The sequence below is a fragment of the Lycium ferocissimum genome, chromosome 8 (assembly GCF_029784015.1).
Source record: "Lycium ferocissimum isolate CSIRO_LF1 chromosome 8, AGI_CSIRO_Lferr_CH_V1, whole genome shotgun sequence".
Taxonomy (NCBI): domain Eukaryota; kingdom Viridiplantae; phylum Streptophyta; class Magnoliopsida; order Solanales; family Solanaceae; genus Lycium; species Lycium ferocissimum.
This window is the reverse complement of record NC_081349.1, coordinates 25,972,470-25,991,766: the sequence shown is the minus strand read 5'-3', so window position 1 is coordinate 25,991,766 and position 19,297 is coordinate 25,972,470. Positions and strand designations below refer to the sequence as shown.

General features: G+C 34.1%; 3 protein-coding genes across 3 annotated transcripts; 1 reads left to right on the top strand and 2 right to left on the bottom strand.

Moving 5' to 3' along the window:
* The first annotated feature begins 395 nt into the window (after positions 1–395).
* Positions 396–8,266, top strand: LOC132067727 (protein decapping 5). Its single transcript, XM_059461031.1, has 8 exons — positions 396–698; positions 2,950–3,050; positions 4,356–4,427; positions 4,503–5,444; positions 6,401–6,466; positions 7,334–7,516; positions 7,622–7,732; positions 7,807–8,266. The coding sequence occupies exons 1-8, from the start codon at positions 530–532 to the stop codon at positions 7,996–7,998; spliced, it is 1,836 nt and encodes a 611-aa protein (XP_059317014.1). The 5' UTR covers positions 396–529; the 3' UTR covers positions 7,999–8,266.
* Positions 8,267–8,992: 726 nt separating this feature from the next.
* LOC132066173 (uncharacterized) lies at positions 8,993–12,508 on the bottom strand. Its single transcript, XM_059459538.1, has 5 exons — positions 11,781–12,508; positions 11,259–11,330; positions 10,694–10,786; positions 10,481–10,594; positions 8,993–9,481 (listed from the first exon to the last, which is right to left on the bottom strand). The coding sequence occupies exons 1-5, from the start codon at positions 12,375–12,377 to the stop codon at positions 9,320–9,322; spliced, it is 1,038 nt and encodes a 345-aa protein (XP_059315521.1). The 5' UTR covers positions 12,378–12,508; the 3' UTR covers positions 8,993–9,319.
* Positions 12,509–13,742: 1,234 nt separating this feature from the next.
* Positions 13,743–16,411, bottom strand: LOC132066760 (clavaminate synthase-like protein At3g21360). The gene is made up of 3 exons (XM_059459978.1): positions 15,909–16,411; positions 15,198–15,451; positions 13,743–14,387 (listed from the first exon to the last, which is right to left on the bottom strand). The coding sequence occupies exons 1-3, from the start codon at positions 16,272–16,274 to the stop codon at positions 14,042–14,044; spliced, it is 966 nt and encodes a 321-aa protein (XP_059315961.1). The 5' UTR covers positions 16,275–16,411; the 3' UTR covers positions 13,743–14,041.
* Between the last annotated feature and the right edge of the window lie 2,886 nt (positions 16,412–19,297).

Sequence of the window (19,297 nt, the reverse complement as noted above, 5' to 3'; positions counted from 1 at the left end):
AATGTACTTGTTTTGATAAAAGTGAATTTTTTTTAATTCCGAAATACAACTTCAAGTTGTATTCCGAATATTTATGGCCAAACGCCCCAAAGTAAAAAAAGTGATTTTTTTTTTTGAAAAATAGTGAATAATTTTTATGGCCAAACGCCCACTAATTTTTGAAAAAAAATTCCGAAAAAAAGTGAATAATTCTTATGGCCAAACGGGTCCTAAGACTTCCCAATCCGTTTAAAAAAGCAATATCTCTCCATTTAATAATCCTCAACAGCCAGATAAACAGAAAGTACAATCTACCTTACTCAACGTACAACACTTGACTGCTCTTAAAAAGAACCCGATATACTAATAATTACAGGCAAAAAAAAAAAAGCAAAAAATAGAAAAAACGAAAAAACGAAAAAACCCTACACACAATAATCTCTTCTTCTCTCCGCCATCATCATCATCTTCAAAACCTATAGTCAACTCTCTTTCTCTCTCTAACATTCACTTTCTCTCTCTAGATATATGAATTTTTAGGGTTAAAGTTATGGCGGCGGAGAGTTCATCGGCGGGTAGATCTAGTGGCGGCGGTGGATCAACAACGGCGGATTCATATATCGGTAGTTTAATTAGTTTGACTTCAAAGAGTGAGATCCGTTATGAAGGAATTCTATATAATATCAATACTGATGAGTCCAGTATCGGTCTTCGTAACGGTATACTTTATTTAATTTTTGAAGTTAGATCCTTGTTTATTTGATTGATGATTCAATTCTATAGCTAATTTTGTGGTTTTAAGCGATGTTATGTTACTTGCTTAGTTTTTTAGTTTACTTTTTTTTCAGTTTTAATAGAAAAGTTATGTTGAATTATATGCGTTATTCAAAGTTATTGAAAATTGAGATGTTTCCTGTTTAAGAGCTTATTTGAGTATGTTCTTTAGTTAGTCACAAAGCTGGCTGGAAATTAAGTTTTTTTTTTTTTTTTCAGTTTTAAGATAAATATTGAGTTGAATTATGTGCTTTATTCAAAGTTTATTGAGAGTTTTACTGCAATTTTTGGTGATTTTATTGATTTTTTAAAGTTTGATCCTTGTTTATTTGATTGATGATTGACTTCTCTAGCTAATTTTGTGTGTTTAGGCGATGTTGCTTGCTTAATGGAAAGCATGCTGGAAATTAATTTTTTTTTTTTCAGTTTTAAGATAAAAATTTGAGTTGAATTATGTGCTTTATTCAAAGTTTATTGAAAATTGATATTTTTCCTTCTGAGATAAGTTCCTTCAGTTAATCGCTTACTAAATTTTACTGCAATTTTTGGTGATTTTATCGATTTTTGAAGTTAGATCCTTGTTTATTTGATTGATGATTGACTTGTATAGCTATGTATAGCTAATTTAGTGTGTTTAGGCGATGTTATTTGCTTATCGCGTCTTTCGAGTTTTAAGAGAAAATTTGAGGGTCTTTCGAGTTCTAAGATTCTTGGAGTTTTAATTGAGGAGCTTTTGAGTTTTAAATGAAAAATTGAGCTGAAATATGTGCTTTATTCAAAGTTACTGAAAATTGAGAGTCCAGTATCGGTCTTCATAACAGTACTTTATGTAGTTGCTCAGCACAAAGCTGGTTGAAAATTAGGATTTTTTTTCGTTTTCAAATATTTTCAGTTTTAAGAGAAAATTGAGTTGAATGATGTGATTTGTTCAAATCTTATCAAAAGTTGAGATTTTTCCTGTTTAAGAGCAAACTTGAGTTGAATTATGTGCTTTGATGTGTTTCGTTGGGTTCTTATACTATATTAATACATGATTTAGTTTATTTTTTAATCTTATAATTTTTGGTGATTCCGGCATTTCAAAAAAATCAAATCTGTATTTGTGCGATCCATTACTGATTATGTGCTTAGTTCAAAGCTCGTAGAAAGTTGAGATTTTTATTGTTCGAAGAGCAAAAATGATGTGAATTTGGTGCTTTGGTGTGTTTTTGAGAATTTGTATATTGCATTTTTTGAGTATGTTAGTGTAAGGATGTGCTTCTGCATGTCGAACCTTTGGTAAGATGATGGAATTTTGCTGCCGGTATCTGGTATCAGGGCGCTTGTGTCTTTGTAACAAAACTGAACTTATGATGGATGAGTTTAGATAATTCATTGCAGAATTTTTGGAAATAAGTTCACTAATTCAAAGTACTACAACAACAACAACAACATACCCAATGAATCCCACAATGTGGGGTCTGGGGAGGGTAGAGTGTATGCAGACCTTACCCCTACCTTAGGTAGAGAGGTCTTTTCCTGAAGACCCTCGGCCAAGAAAAGGCATATGAAAGGTTAGATACGGCAAACAATTCAAGCAATTATGAAAATGAATACAACGAAAGTGAATAAGCCATGATAAACCATTCTCAAAACAAATATCGCGAGAAATCAAGGGATAAGAAACTAAAGATCAATGCAGCTACTCGCAAGAAAGGATAAACGTGACTACCTACTAGCCTTCTACCCTGATCTGAGTCCTCCATACCCTCCTATCTAAGGTCATGTCCTCGGTAAGCTGGAGATGCGCCATGTCCTGTCTAATCACCTCTCCCCTATACTTCTTCGGCCTACCTCTACCTCTTGTCAAACCGTCCATAGCCAGCCTCTCGCACCTCCGCACTGGGGCATTTGCATCTCTCCGCATCACATGCCCAAAGTTCACTAATTCAAAGTAGCATTCTGAAAATTGATCCTTACATAGAACCATATCTGTAGTCGTACTTTTCTACTTTGAAATTCAAAGAAAAAGTTAAGCTTTGGTCCACAAAGCCTAAATGAGGAGAAATATTGATTTTTTTGTTGTTGGAAAATTAAATTTTGTTGTACTTGTACCATGATAGAGTTTTCTAGGTTGAGCTTTTGTTATTAATAGTGTGTTCATTGAAGTATAAAGTAACTTTTAGGATCTGACAATTGGTTAACTTGTCATTGCAGTAAGATCATTTGGAACAGAGGGAAGAAAGAAGGATGGTCCTCAAGTACCTCCAAGCGACAAGATTTATGAGTACATACTTTTTCGTGGAAGTGATATCAAGGTAATGTGCTCTAACTCTAGTCTGCTATGGACTTTTATGTTGTTTCGGTTGCCTTGTATACTGAAATGCTTTCACCTAGCTCTTGGCATCGTATTCTTTTTGTTCTGTCAGATCTCTCTCCTTTTATTTATTAATAGTTCTGTAGATATCTTTAATGCATTTATTTCTTCAAAAAGTTTCTAGTATTTTAATTGTTCAAAAGCTTATTTTAGAAGTTGGAGCATGCTTCTCTCTGGATTTATGGTACTTTGGTATCCAATTTTATCAAATTATATGAAGAGCCGAACTTTGGGATTGGTGTAGGAAAGAAAAAAAGCACTTAATAAAAGTCTGAACTTGTTTTTCAGCCTAGTTCGCACCTTTCTTTTGATCTTTGTGATCAATAAACAAGTTAACTACATTATGTAGCCCCTGCATTTGGTTGGATTGACCCTTAAGTCTAAGTCTTTGTTTTTTTAGCATGGTCCTTAGGTAAGAGGATAGTGTCAATATCCTTTTGATTTGATTATCTGATCAGCAAATCATTTTCATTGATGGAAGTTAGAATACTCAGTTATAGGGTGAGAGAAAGTTATTTTATCAAAAGAGGGTCAGGAAAAATACAAACAAGAGGTTTTCAGATTTGTTCAAGATGGTGAAACCAATAAGCACCTTTTCTTACACTGCAAGACAGCTACAATGTGGAACATTTTCTTTTGTATCCTTGGTATCAATTGGCCTATGCCTAATACTACTGTGGAGCTTCTCAGATGCTGGAAGAGTGTAGGAAAGAGAGGTGGAGAAGAAGACTGGTGGCAGATCATCCCAGCTTGTGTTTGGTGGACAATATGGAAGGAAAGGAACGCTAGAATTTTTGAGGGCCCTAATTGCTCTATCCAGAAAATTAGGATGAATTGTCTGAATCTCTTCTATTTTTGGTGTAAACAAAATTTTTTTTTTTGGGGGGGGAGGAGATAGGAGACCTGGTAGATTTAATAGGACAAGTCTAAGTGTAAGTTTTTGTTGGGTGCTCCTTATAGTTTTGCTGTAAAGATTACAATTCAGCTTCAATTGAGGCTGAATTTTACTGTGAATACAAGTTGTTACCAATTTCCAAAAAACAAAAAAGAGGGTGAGGAAAATTATCATTTGTGCGTCATATTGTCATCTATTTGCGTGCCAAGTCAGTATCTTTAAATGCAGACATTTAGTGAGAGGGTGGTTGTAGATCAGCCCTCAGCTCTTCTTTCAAAATTCTCGAAGATGATGACTTATCGGCTTCTTTTCTTTGTTCCTAAAATTGATTAAATGTTTTGCTTCTTGCAGGATTTACAAGTTAAGTCTTCGCCACCTCTTCAACCTACACCAGCTATAAACAACGACCCAGCTATTATCCAGGTAAGTAGAAAGAAATTGCACCGATGTTTAATATTATGTTTGATTGAATCCTAATTCTTCTAACCAACCTTTCAGTCGCACTATCCTCGACCACCTACCACATCTGCAAGTTTACCTGCTGCTGTTGGTGGATCTTTGACGGATCTAAGTTCCCATTCTGCTCAGCCAGGACATCCTGGCTCAGCATTCCAAAGTGGCCTGCCTTTGTATCAACCTGGAGGGAATATAGGATCTTGGGGTCCATCACCTCCTCCTCCAAATGCCGGTGCTGGTGGACTTGGTATGCCAATGTATTGGCAAGGTTTTTATAGTGCACCTAATGGACTACCACAAATGCAGCAACAATCTTTGCTTCGTCCTCCTCCTGGACTTGCCATGCCTCCTTCCATGCCGCAGCCTCCTTCCATGCCGCAAATGCAGTTTTCTGGTTTCAATTCGTCTTTGCCAACTGGAGGATCAAGCCTACAAGCGTCTAACTTGCCAGAATACCCTTCTTCATTGATGCCTACAACTACTAGTTTAACCTCTGGCACTTTACCTACTGCTACTTTGCCTTCCAGTGTGTCCCCTCTGCAACCTGTGGTACCTGCCACTGAAACAATATCCAGCCTTTCAAAGAAGGCTTCTGTATCTGCTATCCCTGCGTCGACATTAAGTGCTAGTTTACCGACTTTACCTCCTTTGACAACAAGTCCTGATGTAAATCCTGTTGTTCCGCCAGTATCTATTAAACCCAACCCAGTACCTAGCCCAACTTTGTCTCAGTCTGTATCTACTGTTGTGGGGCCATCCAGTTCTAATCTAGCGGAGACACCCACACCGTCGCTGGTAACACCAGGGCAGCTGTTGCAATCTGGACCAATTGATGTTCCATCAACTCAATCTTCGCAGACAGCTCAAAAAGATGTAGAAGTGGTTCAAGTATTGCCCACACCATCTTCAGAACCTCCAGCTCCTGTTAAAGCAGAAGCTCAGCCACCAATATTACCATTACCACCTCAGACCCGTCAACAGAAGGTGCTCTATTATGGTTATTTGTTTTATACTGAGTGTTCGGAAGTTTTATTTACTTATTCGTTTATTTTTACGTTTTGATCTTCCTGAGTGGACAATATTTGGCTAATTATTCCTATTTCCCAGGGTATTATAATCTTGTTTGAACTTCTAATTTGAAAAAAATAGTGGATGCTTGTGATGTAAGGGGGCTATCCGTAATTAAGTTGGGCTACTTGATTAAGTGCTTAATTAGCATATATTTAGCTGCCTTTTCTGGCAAAAATTAATGAAGGCCTTTTATTTCACGGTTTATTTACTTGTAATAACGAAAGAAGGAGATAATTCTTCAATCTCAAAAAAAAGAAAAAAAAAAGAAAAGAAAAGAGGAGACAATTCTGCGAACATCGGGTTAATCTGACTAGATGTTGCTGTAAGGTTGCTATGCAGTCTGCTCTAGACAATAATCATGGCTGTTGCCTTTTAAATGGTGTCCTGTGCTCCAGACTTTGAAACATGATGGCTATTAACAGTGGAAGGGATGATAAAAAGTTTGGTGTCAGTTTAGTTAAGCCATACTATCTACTACCTTTATATGTATTTGATGCTTACGTTATGACTGGAGCATGTTAATAATATTCCAAGGCTGCTTGGTTAAGAAAATACTTTAAAGTGACCAGTCATCTGTCAGTCTTTACATGGCAATGTTCTGAATGCCTCTTTTGCTTTCCCTCTATTGCTTCCATCTCTTCATCATGGATCTTTGGCAAGAAAATTAGACCCGTGACTTAAAAAATAAAAGGGTAGGACTCGTGATGATGTACTTCACAATGATGTGGTGGCTGACACTTATACTTTTGTGGCTGACACTTATGTCATCCTTTGCATTATACATATGCCAAAAATTTCCTAACTGGTGGCAAAATCATATGATATTGATTGGGAAGCTAATAATCTCCTTTCATTTTCTTTTCTTCTAGACAAATGGAGCTCCATATCAGCCGCGTTACAACAACTACAGAGGGCGTGGTGGAAGAGGAATGGGGGTAATGGATTATGTGCATATTTAAGCCATTATTAACCTAGATCTTTTTATGGCATTATAGTCATAGCTGTATCTGATGTATTATAGTTTAATCCATCTGTTCTTTGTAATTAGTTTCAGTCTGGAGTTATAAGTCCTTTTATGGAGGTCACAAATTCCAAATGTGGCCCTTTCAGTGATAAAAGCTTTCTTCTGTGATGAATGGCCAAAAGGGGATTACTCCAAGATTCTTTCATTCAATCTAAACCCTAATAGTTGAGTTAATAGTTGTATATAATTCAAGCTATGCATTGGAGCTGGGTTTACCCTGTGTGCACCCCAAGGGTAGCGGCTGCCGGTTCCCATGTCACCAAAAAAAATAATTCAAGCTATGCATTCATTGTAGGGGACTCTGTAGGCAGAGTATTTCTTAGAACATTGATTTGCTAGTAGCTGTTATTAGCATTACCAAACATTTGAGAGTGCATGAACATACAAGTTATGTAGGAAGGTTTGATAACAAAATACAAGTAACGAAGATTGGTACATGATACCACTTCTGTCTGACCTTTTGAGTTTCATTGTCATTGACCCTATTTTGCAGTTCTGATAGCTGTTATAATAGTTGGACTTGTATGTTTGTTCAAGTTTCTGCTACATTTATGAACATGACAGCTAGCTCCCATATTTCTAGGATTTGCTATCTGTGTTTTGACTTCACCGTTCAATATTTTCACGTAATCTACATGCAACCTTACATTGAAGAATGAAACTTAATTCCATAATTTGTGCCCTCCAATGTACAATTTGACTCATTTGCTTAAATGATTAGTAGACGACCATTTCTGGGAGTAGTCAATGATGATAGATTGATTAACTTCCTTGCCAGGTTTCAAGACCAGTAACAAAGTTTGATGAGGATTTTGATTTTATGGCCATGAACGAGAAGTTCAAGAAAGATGAAGTATGGGGTCATCTTGGCAAAAGTAACAGAGAAGGAGATGGAAATGGCAGTGATGAGGATATTTCTTACATTGACTACGAGGATGATCTTCCTAAGATTGATGTCAAGGTGTTCATTTAAATTCTCCTCAACCTCAATTTATAGTACATAGCAATTTCCATGCATTTTGGACGTATCTTTGTATTTATGTTTAATCTACCTTTTTTCCTGCAGCCTGTTTACAATAAGGATGACTTTTTTGACTCTTTATCAAGTAATGCACTTGACCATGACTCAAATCATGGAAGGACCAGGTTTTCTGAGCAAAGGAAGATAGATGTTGAGGTATATCTGATTCTTCTGCTCTACTTCTTGACTATGATTATTCTTCAACGAGCTAATCTGTTCTATGGGTGCAGACATTCGGAGATTTCTCAAGATACAGGGGCGGCCGTGGTGGTCGTGGTCCTGGACGTGGTGGACGTTCTCGAGGAGGATATGGAAATTATGGAAGGGGAGGATATGGAAGTGGAAACGGAAATGGATATGGATATGGTTATGGCTATGGTGGTAGGGGCAGAGGCCGTGGTGTGCCATACCGTGCTTCGTAAATGCAGTTGGTGTATTTTCAAGGTTGACTAGAAGCAAATATCTGGCTCTTGTAGGCAAGGATATTGTTAGTACTATGTAATTCTGTAACGTTTGTGCATTGTCTAGTTTCCGAAGAATAAATTCAGGCTGTAAAAGTATGCTCGATTTTCCTCGGGCTAGAGCTCAGTCTTCTAGCTGCAAATTTCACAATCACAATGGCTGTAGTCATTGGATGTAGTTTGCTAGTCGATTGCAATGTGAAAATTCGACATTTCCTATTTTCCTTCAGTAATGTTCTGTGTACAACTCCATCAACTTTGAAGAAGTTTTATGAAATTTCAGTTGGCGCTTGGACAATATGTGTTTGAAGCTGAAAAGAGTATTCGAAAGTTGTATGTTGGGACATGAACTTCACCTGGAAACAAGGTTTATGAAAGTTGAGATTTGTGAATAGGAACACTTTTATTTCACTTGAAATATTCAAATAGACATTTTATATTTAACCAGTGTTTGAATTCTGTATGTGCAAAAAAAATGATGGTCAATACCAGTGTTTGCAAATATTCGCGTATGGATACAATATGAAGTAGTGAATTTTCCTAGGGAAGCCAAGTGGGTAGCATTCTTTTAGCAAGTCTTAAAGTCCAAAATTTTGACGGATCAATTTGGTTCATCTCACTTTAACATGCCGTTCTCTCAAAAGGGCGGATTACATAAACTTGATTAATTTTGACACCTCTATATTTTGAACTTCTTTTTTCTCTTAAACTGCTTTTGGAAGCTGCACACAAAGTTAATCCGCACGCCTCTAGTTTAAATAGTAAATGATGTTTCATATTTCATAAATTCTGATACAAAGCATTTGGTGAGATAACATAATGATACTTGTACGAAGTATCTTAATATATTGAAATTCTACTAGTACAATTTACTTCAAACTTCATAAATGAAAACTTGGTAATGCATAAATTCTACGCATAACAGCAGTTCATTATATGCAAACATATCCACAAAACCCTGAATTCACAAATCTAAAAGGAATGAAACAAGTTTACAGTTTGGCTAAAAAACAGACTAAAGAAGACTGGCAGTTCTTCACTATGCAATCATATCCACAAATCTAAAAAGGAATGAAACAATTTTACACATTGACTATAAGCAAACTAAAGAACACCTTTTACCAAATTGGAAAACGAATCCTGAAGCTTACTTATTGAAAGAATACTAAAGAATGCAGCTAACCTATACTGACTTAAATGGCAGTTAACTAGTTCTTCTATGACTCGTGAATCTAATCCAGTTAGTCCTTTTTTTCGCTGAATTGACTTGAGTAACAAGGTCTCAGAAATTGGTGAGTTTATAGTAGCAATTATTTCCACTTAGCAGAATCTGATAGCCTTTACCACAGGGACATTTGAAATGAAGTATCAGACAGCTTCCCATTCTCTCAACCCACACTGCTTCCTCACACAATGGTTCTCCTCCACTCTCTGTCTCATCATCCTAGTGGAAAACAAGAAAGAAAAAAACTCATCAGCAAACAACACTAATTTTAAGTGTTTTAAAAGGTAATTCTCTTTTGCTCTATCATGAACATTAAACACAACAGCAAGAATCCCATCACAAATTCACAGTAAACAAAATTAAGAGTTTAAAAAGTAAATCGTTTTTGCTCTATTAGTGAACATTAAACAAAACAGCAAGAACCCATCACAGTAAACAAAACTCATTCTAAGTATTTAGAAGGCAAATCTTTTCTGCTCTGTTATGAACATTAAGCAAAACAGCAAGAACCCCATCACACTAAACAAAACAAATTCTAAGTGTTATAGAGGTAGAGTAAATATTTTTTGCTCTATTATGAACATTAAACACAACAGCAAGAACCCCATCACGGTAAACAAAACTAATTCTAAGTGTTTTAGAGGTAGAATAAATCCATTTGCTCTATTCTGAACATTAACCACAACAGGAAGAGCCCCATCACAGTAAACAAAACTAATTCTAAGTGTTTTAAAGGTAGAATACATCCTTTTTGCTCTATTATGAACATTAAACACAACATCAAGAATCCCATCACAGTAAACAAAAATAATTCTAAGTGTTTTAGAGGTAGACTAAATCCTTTTTGCTCTATTATGAGCATTAAACACAACACCAAGAACCCCATCACAGTAAACAAACTAACTATAAGTGATTAAAAGGTAAACTTTTTTTTTTTCTTTTGGTTGCTCTATTTTGAACATTAAACACAACAGTAAAGAACCCCAACACAGTAAATAGAACTAATTCTAAGGGGTGGAGTAAATCTTTTTTGCTCTAACATGAACAATAAATAAATCAGCAGGAACCCCATCATGGTCACAGAAAAAAAACAATTCTAAGTGACTTAAAAGATAAACTTTTTTTTTGGTCTATTACATTAAAAAGCAGATCAGCAAGAACCCCAATATCATAGAAAATGAAAATTTCAAAGGTAAAGAAGGCAAAATTGTTGAATACCTTTACAATCTTGTTTTCTTCAGGTTCAGTTTCTTCTTGAACATCTTCTTCTTGAATCATAAGGTCACACCATTGTCTCATTTCTCTCATTCCATCCTTCATTCTCTTCAGCCTCTGCAAATTACACAAACAAAACAGTAAAGATCCCAACATTGAGAAAAAGAAACTGAAATTGGAAATCAGCTAAAAAATGAATAAGTTATAGAAACAAACCATTGCAGTAGGAGATTCTCCATTGTTAATAGAGACACCTAATTCTTGAACATTTGGTGACCAACTAGCTGTTCTTGTAAGATTAGGAGATTTCTGGAAATTGAAATTGAAAGAAAGAGAAATACCTCAATATTAATAGACTAGAAATCTCAATATAAAAAACTGCACAAACACAAAAACTAGACCAACTATAACATAAGTTGTACCTCAAGAATTTGCATCAAACTCTAGAAAATAGAAAAAATAGCAAAAAAGACAAAATTGCACCTTCAAACATGAGTTATTAAAGCTAAATCTTTTTTATAAAACAACTTCCGTTAGGCATAATTTGTTAAATATTTGAAGAAAATCATAAGGGATAATTTTTTGTTATCTTTTCAAGTGTTTGCTACTGTCATATTATTGCCAATCTAAATGCAACACCAAAAGAGTGCTAAAATACAGAAGTTAGTTAGTGGAAGATGCATATTGGTGGCCACCACTGATATTAAGATCAAAAGAAAATTTTAAAAATCGAAATCCAAATATGACAAAAAGAAAAAATATCCAAGATTTAGAAACAAACCATAGTAGTTGGAGAATCTCCATTTGATGACCAACTAGCTGTTCTTGTGAGAGCATAGTGATTAGGGGACTTCTGGTAATCGAAAGAGAAACACACCAATATTAATAGAAACAAAATTTAACAAATCGAAAACCCAAATATGAAAAAATGAAACAAACCACGGTAGAAAAAGTGCGTACTAATAACATTAATAAACTTGAAAAGGACCCATAATTTTGACTCAAACACGTAATACATGTGAGTACTACTATGATTTATATATTTATCAACTAAATTCTTTTATATCAGTAACTTTTAAGCATTTATCACAAATAACCATTCCTTCGTCATCATGCAAATGACTATGATCAACTAGGCATTCTAATTAACACAATGTGTAATTAGTTACTAGGAGTATGCAATTATGGGCCAAGGTGGACAAAAAAAACGCTGTGTAAACTGCGACTAATTCAAAGATAAGGACATTAGTTATAACCACAAAACTAAAACATATTTGATATTTCTAACAATTTAGAAACATACCATAGTAGTTGGAGATTCCTCATTTGGTGACCAACTAGTTGTTCTTGCAAGGGTATGGTGAGGTGGCGGAGTAGGCGATTTTCTCTTGTAAGAACAAGAACCTGTCGGGTCAGAAAAAGTCCGATAAAGTGGTGGTGGTAATGGTGGCTTTGCTGGAGATGGAGTTGTTGAAGTTTCAAACTGTTGGGGTTTCAAGAAAGCCTGAGTTTCAAGATTACGGTGGTTTTCAAGTGGGAGTTTGATGAATCCTTGCAAATGGTTGTTGTTGTTGTCATTGGATATGGTGGAAATGGTTGGTAAAAGGGTGACAGTGGCAGTTCTTTTCGGAAAGGGTTCTTCAAGAGATGAAGAGAAACGAGTGTTTGAATATCTCTTCTTTGTCTTAGTAGTGGAAATGGGTGGTAAAAGGGTAGTTTTTTCGGGTGAGAAATGTGGTTGTTGTTGTTGTTGATTATTGAGGGAATCAAAAGAATGGCATTGTTGTTCTGTGGTGGAGTTGTGGTGGTGGATACCGGTGGTGGTGGTGTTGAGATGGAGCATGGCTAATTGAGAATCAACTGAATGTTGTTGTTCGTCTTGTGGTTCTTGAAAATTCATTTCTATGTGGAAGAAACTGTATTAACTGAATTGATGAAGTGATTTAACCGCCACAGTATTATTAGGCTGTGTTTGTTTGGATATTTATAGAGTAAAGTACAAGTTTTTTCGCTTATTCTACTTTTCTTCATGGGATTTCTGTAGAGTATGACCTTTTTGCTTATTCATTTTTTTAATATTCAATTTAGTTGTGGTATGTTCAATTTCTAAAAAAAAAAAGATTGTTTAATCATTTTGTATTCAAAATTCATGACCCCTACTAATTCAAATTCGAGTCGCGTAGAGACAGTGGGGGAGCTACATGCATCCAAGGGGTGTCACCTTCGCCAAAAAATTACACTGGGTAAATACGTAAAAAGAACTTTTTTAGTATGTAAATATACTATGTGTTGAACTCCCTTAATTTTGTCGTATTTATACTTTTTTGTATTTTGACACCCCTTAGTAAAAATCCTAGTTCCGCCACTGTGTAGAGACCAATTTAAAGGGAAAGCATTTTCTATTATGAATCGTTTTATTCCTTTGACTCAAATTCGAGACATCTAATTAAAGATGAAGAGATCCCATCAATATTGCCTTTACGTCCCTTAGTGATAATTTTCTATACCTGTTTTTTCTTCTTTTGCTCCTCTTTCGATTTATTGATCCCCCGGCCCCTCCCCCGTGTATCATTTTACTTTTGTATATGATGCATAAGCCTATTGTTACAAGTCTTTAATTGAATAGATCAGTACCGGCTAATTAAAAGTACGAGCCAATATTGGTTGAGATAAATATAAGTTGAATGTCATGATATACCACTATTCTCCTAACTCAAGGTTAATATTTTTTCCTTCAGCCATTTTTTGTGGACCTTAAGTTTAATCCAAGGATGATGAAAAAAAAAATATTTCTATAATTTAAATTCTACTTTGATATGCGGAATTCACTGACCCGACTAATTCAGATTTGTGTCTTGTAGGACTCATGTAAGAGCGAAATGCTCTCTGCCCATGACTTTTTCATTCTCAAAGCTCAAATTCGAGAATTCTAATTAAGGATGAAGGCATGTCATCCATTCCACTGCGCCCCTTAGTAGTCCTAGACATAATTATATCTTTATTTCGTTTTCGGATAGAAACATAAGAAACTATTATAGTCAAAATAAAGTGTAAAGAATCAACAATTGTGTAATATAATTTTGGCAAATTTTAGTCGAAAACTTTGACGGATCACTTTGGATTTAACTCATTTTTGACATCTGATTATCTGAAGCTTAGATTGTTTTTGACAATTTGAACACAGTGAGCTAATTTGGACACCTCTAGTTTGAAATACATAAACAGATACTTCATATTTCAAAATCTAGGAGGACTCAGATGAAACAACATAACGGTACATCTCCAAATTACATTTATTACGAAATTCTACTAGTACATTTTATTTCAAACTCACAAACAAAAGCTTGATAATACATAAAACTCTAGGAAGAATCTGGTGATGTAGCAAAATGATACATCTCCAAAGTCTCTACTTCCCTTATTTTCATACTCTAATAATACCAACTTAAAATGATTAACTTATTTTTCGACACGCCTCCTCGCGTAGAAACCATCCCGATTATTTTTCATGAGCTGAACACGTGAAAATTCTCTTCTCTTCTCAGCTCAGCTCAGAAATTTAATTTACTTGCAAGTAGCAACAAGGACCTTCCTAGGTGGAAGAGAAGGCCTTCTACCATGAAGTGTAGCTAAGTTATCAAGGAAGAGAACATCATTCTTTTGCCATTTGAATTGTATGCTTTCTTCTTCAATTATCTCTTCACATTTTTTTACTATTTCCTTTGGTATTTCAGTTCCATCAAACATCATGGCTGAGCTTATATCTTTACCATACATGCCAACCAATGTGTTGAACCACATTCTTCTTCCTTTTCTCCCATCAAACACCTTTGTTAAATATCTTGGTCCCAAGATCGCCTTTACACCACCATTGGGTAGCCATTCCATCTCCATTCCAAGTGCTTTAGCCCTGGAAAAAAATGCATCAAGATTGAAGGTATGGAGTTAAATAATGGATGTTTGCTTAACAGTGTTTATGAGTTAATTTCACGTATAATTACTGAATTGCATTCACTGTAAAGTAAAGTTAGAGAACTATTTGTTGTAACATTAGAGTAATCGAACTATACTTGTGAATTGCTCAGGAAATACAGAATGACTAGAAGGTTTAAAGTCTCTTATGGTTAAACTATTTTTTATGGTCATCTTGTATTTTTCGTGCAATTTGCATGTAGTTTAGTTATTTTAATGTGATAAGGTATCATGATCTCCATGTGATCGCCACACCATAGTTTGTTCTTTTTGGATAAGAGTAGTGTTTACGCTCGTTTAATTTGCGGACACGTACATCTCGACTATTCCTCCAAATACTTGCTACCTTCCACTAGCATAAATATCGAATGACTCTACTTGCCAAAACTTAGGCGGTTCACAACCATTGTTTCATAAATTTCACTAATTGTTACTTATTGATTATGTTGGGGAAAAAAATCATATTCATTCTTTCCTTGGGCTACTAATGAGAACTCAAATTGATAAAGTATTGGTAAGGATGTAGAGCGGTAAGTGATATTTCATCCTTAACCAAAAGTTTCGAGTGTAGGGAGTTAGCACTTTACTCTCCGGAAAAGTTTCGAGTGTAGGGAGTTAGCACTTTACTCTCCGGCGCGAATCTAGATTAGTCGGCCATAAAACGAGTACCGACCACCGGATAGAAACCAAAAAAATGTACCAGTATATATGTTTACCATTGGATGAGGTAGAAAAATGATTTACTTACCTTCTTTCAGCTTCAGCAGGATCAGAAGTACCAAAAGTATCCTCCCAGCCTCTGCCTCTCATGGAACCTTCGTCATTCTTACTTGGAGCACTGAATGTATATTTCAGTCCTTTCTTTTCTATTTCTTCAACAGCTTCTGGGAATTCCTCTATCATTCTTTCTGTTACTCTAAAACTTGGAACAAAGGGTGTTTCCCCACCTTCTGGTGGTGGTATTTCACAGTACAGTATCACTTTCTTTGGGAATTCCTTTATCTAAAGTATGTATACAATAAAAAAGTTAGTTTAATCACTCAGATTTAACTTATATACTGAGTGTGTAAATATAACTTTAATATCCAGTTATCCACTCGAGCAGTCATGGATCTTTAAAGGAAAATTTCCTAATAATTTCCTTCCTATGTTAATTAATTAAGTTGGAGGATTTAGAAGAACATCAATGTTCTGGCACAATATTAGGCTTTGGCAAACTAAATTTGTTTTAAATATTTGACGTTTTATAAAAAATAAGACGCATTTAGTGTACTTTTCCCCAAATATACACCCTTATAGTTTAAGTGAGACGTTCAATGAGAGATAAAGGGCAGTTTAAATAAATATTGTTATGTGATTAAAAATCTTAAACGTCTTTTTTAAAGAGTGTGCAAATTTTTTGAAAGACAGATAATACAAGCAAAGGAGTGAAAAAATTGAGAATTAAGAAAATACTTACAAGGACCATTTCATGATGATAATATATGAATTCAGAAAGAGGTCCTTCATTAGCAGTCCATACTCTCTTGTAAATATGTGTCCTTGGTGCTGGTCCAACATATCTAATATCTTCCCAACCAAAAGTTTCAATAATGTCATTGAAATTTTGTGCATTTTGCACATCAAATCCTCTTAGAAGAACAGCACTATTTTTTGTGATCATATTATCAAACCATTCCTTGTTATTGTCCAAAGCTTCAAGCAATGATTTGATGTCATTCTTGTTTGGTTCAATAGGGTTTAGAACTAATGGCATAGTTTCACCATCTACCAATTTTTCTCCTTCACATTTGCCCACCTTAAAATCCTTGCAAGTGTATTCCATTTCTCTCTTAATTTCTTTGTGTTTATTCTTCTTGTAATTGGCTCTTTGTTTTCTTGGTTTTTTTGGCTATGGATTCTTGAATTGGAAAGGAAAGGGGTTATGGTATTTATAGAAGAAAAGAGAGGTGAATTATGGTACAAAGGGAATTAATCAAAATAATGACTTGGTGATAAATGGCCAACTTTGGTCTTGGGATTCCTCATTTGTCTTTGTGTGGTTAGTTATTTGTAAATTGGGTTGGTGTTTTGTTTGTGTCATTTTATTAATATTGCTAGGTACTCACGTACTTTGTAAACAACTACAAGATTAGTTAGAAAAGGGGACAAAACCAAAAGAGGTAATCTTGCTAATTATATATATTCTTACTACTCCATTTGTTCCTTGTTAATTTTCCAACATACTAAAAATAAGTTTTTATTTTACATGTCTACTTTAGCAAATTGGGATAATTTTTTTCCCAACTTTATTCTTAAACCATTTGACAATCTAATTGGAGTACCAATAATCAAACTTAGATTTTCAAAGTATCATTACGTAAGGATAATTTAGTAAAACAAACACTTAATTGGTGCTTTCGTAAGGAGTGCAGAAAACAACTGGACAAGTAAAAGAGAATGTATTAATCTTACTACTTGCATCTCTACGATACTTATCTTGTGCATATTTTGAACATTGTTGGGACTCTATAGTTATTCAACATATCTACAAAACGAGTCTCATATTAATGTGGATGCTAAGGTGAATTTGTGTTGAATTACAAATATTCGACAAAATCATAAATCATCACAATCGGCATAAGGGGCAAGCTTAGCACATATAGAAAATATAAGATAAAAGAATGTCGTTCGACGTAAGTTTGTCATGTCCTACGTCGACAACCAGGTGCATCAGTCTATGGGTGTACGTGAAACTCATAGTGAATGAAAATATTAAAGTGGCAGACCTAAAATCACATAAAAGACTCAAATATTGTAATCTCTTGAATTAATCCATATAGACTTAGCGAAAAATAGGCCACAATAAAAATGAAGATCTATATAAGCAATACCATTGAACTGTGATTATATTTCGCCATGTAAGTATATTTTTAGGTCCAATATTTGCTAGAATTTAACGAAGCGTCAGTATAAGAAAGTTGTTAAGCTTATGAATAGCAGTCTCTAAAACAGAAGAAACTAAGAGGTCCAATTTGTCTTAATCCCGTCCTTTTAATTAGCTTGACTTTTACCTGAAAAACTCAGTAACATTGTTGACATCGAACTGTAATAAAGAAATGTGATGAGAAACCTTTGTGGTAACGAAAAAGTTCTTACATATGCTAGTTAATTAATTAATTAACTTATGGAATTATGGACAACTACTAATGGACATATGCTGCAAAATTGGGGGCATCGACAACTGAGGCACTTCATTTTAGATATAACAATGACCTCAAGAGAATCCCCAGAAAAATGCTATTACAGTCAAACCATTTTATAAAGATATCTTTTGTTTGAATATTTTTTGATTGCTATAGTGAAATGTTTGTTATAGAGAACATATAATATAACATAAAATAAAAAGTTCGACTCCAAATAAAACTTGACTTGTAGTGAAATGTTATTGTAAAGAAAAATTATTACAGAGAGATCTGACAATACTATCCATCTTCTCAATTGAAAGAGCTTGAATATTATAACTGAAGCGACCAGATTCATTGACATTAATCTAAGAGTGTATTTGGAAAGCCACATGAGAATTGGATTTGCGGGTAATTACGAAGTACTAATTATAAGTAATTAATTACTTTCATGTTGTGGCTTGTTTGTCCGATCAACTAATTATGCGGTCAAGAATAAATTGAGTGTAAGTAATCCAAGAAGTGCACTTCTATTTTATTTTATTTTTAATTCTCAAGGGGGTTAAAAATTGGTGGTAACTATATCTCGTAATTACGTAACTATTTAGATATTCTTTTAAATGAAAAAACTGGTATAAGTACCCGCGCGATGCGCGGAGAACAACAAAAGAAAACAATCACATTATGTATTATGCACAAACTATTTATAAAACCAAAATTAACTGTAACATAAATGTTTAAACAGTTATTATAAGATGTTTAAAAGCCTAACTCGATTTTATACTCGGATGCCTTCATTGCATTGGATGAACCTTGAGCATAAGAAAAAAATGACATTAAGAATAGCAACACCATTACCGCCATAGCAATGACCTCCCGTGCTTGAATCTCCTGCATAAAGCTATGTAAATAAGAAACACTAACAACTTCGAGTAAAAATGTGAACAATATTAACTTATCAGTTGAATTAATATTCTTGTTCACTACACTACTTTTAATATAATATAACATAAATAAATAAAACCTTTTGCCTGAGTTATCTTTTATTTACTTTTTATATTATTTTTCACAAGTTGTCTAAAATTATAGATACTACTCTTTAAATTATTTAATTATTAATTTTATTTTTAAAATGATTCAAATGTATAAATGACCTCACGTTATCTCTATCTGTACGTTTTTTGTACCTTCATAATTTAATTGGTCTTCTCTTGTTTGTTATTTTACCTATTATGAAATATTGTCATGGTTAAAATTAAGATACAACTTTGAATTCGTCCAAAGTATAAAAAGAAAAATTCTTATTATTATATTATCAAGAAATGTACTGATATTTGTCAATGATTGTTATTCTTCATTACGTGTAGAACTTAAAATTTTCTTCTTTGTTATTATCAATATAAAATTTGAATTTTAATTATAAAAAAATTAACCATATTTGTAAAAGTATACTGCTCTTTATTCATTTGCCTACTATCTATATTTTAATTAGCTTTTACCTATAATCCAAATAATATCATATTTTACCCTAAATTGTAATTTTGAAGTAATCTAGAAACAAATATATAAGTCCTTTGAATATTTTGTTGCAAAATCTATTTATATTTTTATAATTATTTCTTATATTAATTATAATAAGAAATTGAATTTTCTGCTCTCTTTTGTTATCATTATAAAATTTTAA

Bases quoted from the DNA above. Each gene is read 5' to 3' on its own strand.
- LOC132067727 (XM_059461031.1), top strand. From the start codon at position 530: ATGGCGGCGGAGAGTTCATCGGCGGGTAGATCTAGTGGCGGCGGTGGA. The intron at 3,051-4,355 runs GTAATGTGCTCT...TGCTTCTTGCAG, and splicing joins TTCGTGGAAGTGATATCAAG to GATTTACAAGTTAAGTCTTC. The intron at 5,445-6,400 runs GTGCTCTATTAT...CTTTTCTTCTAG, and splicing joins CTCAGACCCGTCAACAGAAG to ACAAATGGAGCTCCATATCA.
- LOC132066173 (XM_059459538.1), bottom strand. From the start codon at position 12,377: ATGAATTTTCAAGAACCACAAGACGAACAACAACATTCAGTTGATTCT. The intron at 10,787-11,258 runs GTTTGTTTCTAA...TTCAATTTCCAG, and splicing joins GAGATTCTCCAACTACTATG to AAATCTCCTAATCTTACAAG. The intron at 9,482-10,480 runs GTATTCAACAAT...GTTTTCCACTAG, and splicing joins AAGAAAACAAGATTGTAAAG to GATGATGAGACAGAGAGTGG.
- LOC132066760 (XM_059459978.1), bottom strand. From the start codon at position 16,274: ATGGAATACACTTGCAAGGATTTTAAGGTGGGCAAATGTGAAGGAGAA. The intron at 15,452-15,908 runs GTAAGTATTTTC...TACATACTTTAG, and splicing joins ATCATCATGAAATGGTCCTT to ATAAAGGAATTCCCAAAGAA. The intron at 14,388-15,197 runs GTAAGTAAATCA...ATTTTTTTCCAG, and splicing joins CCTGCTGAAGCTGAAAGAAG to GGCTAAAGCACTTGGAATGG.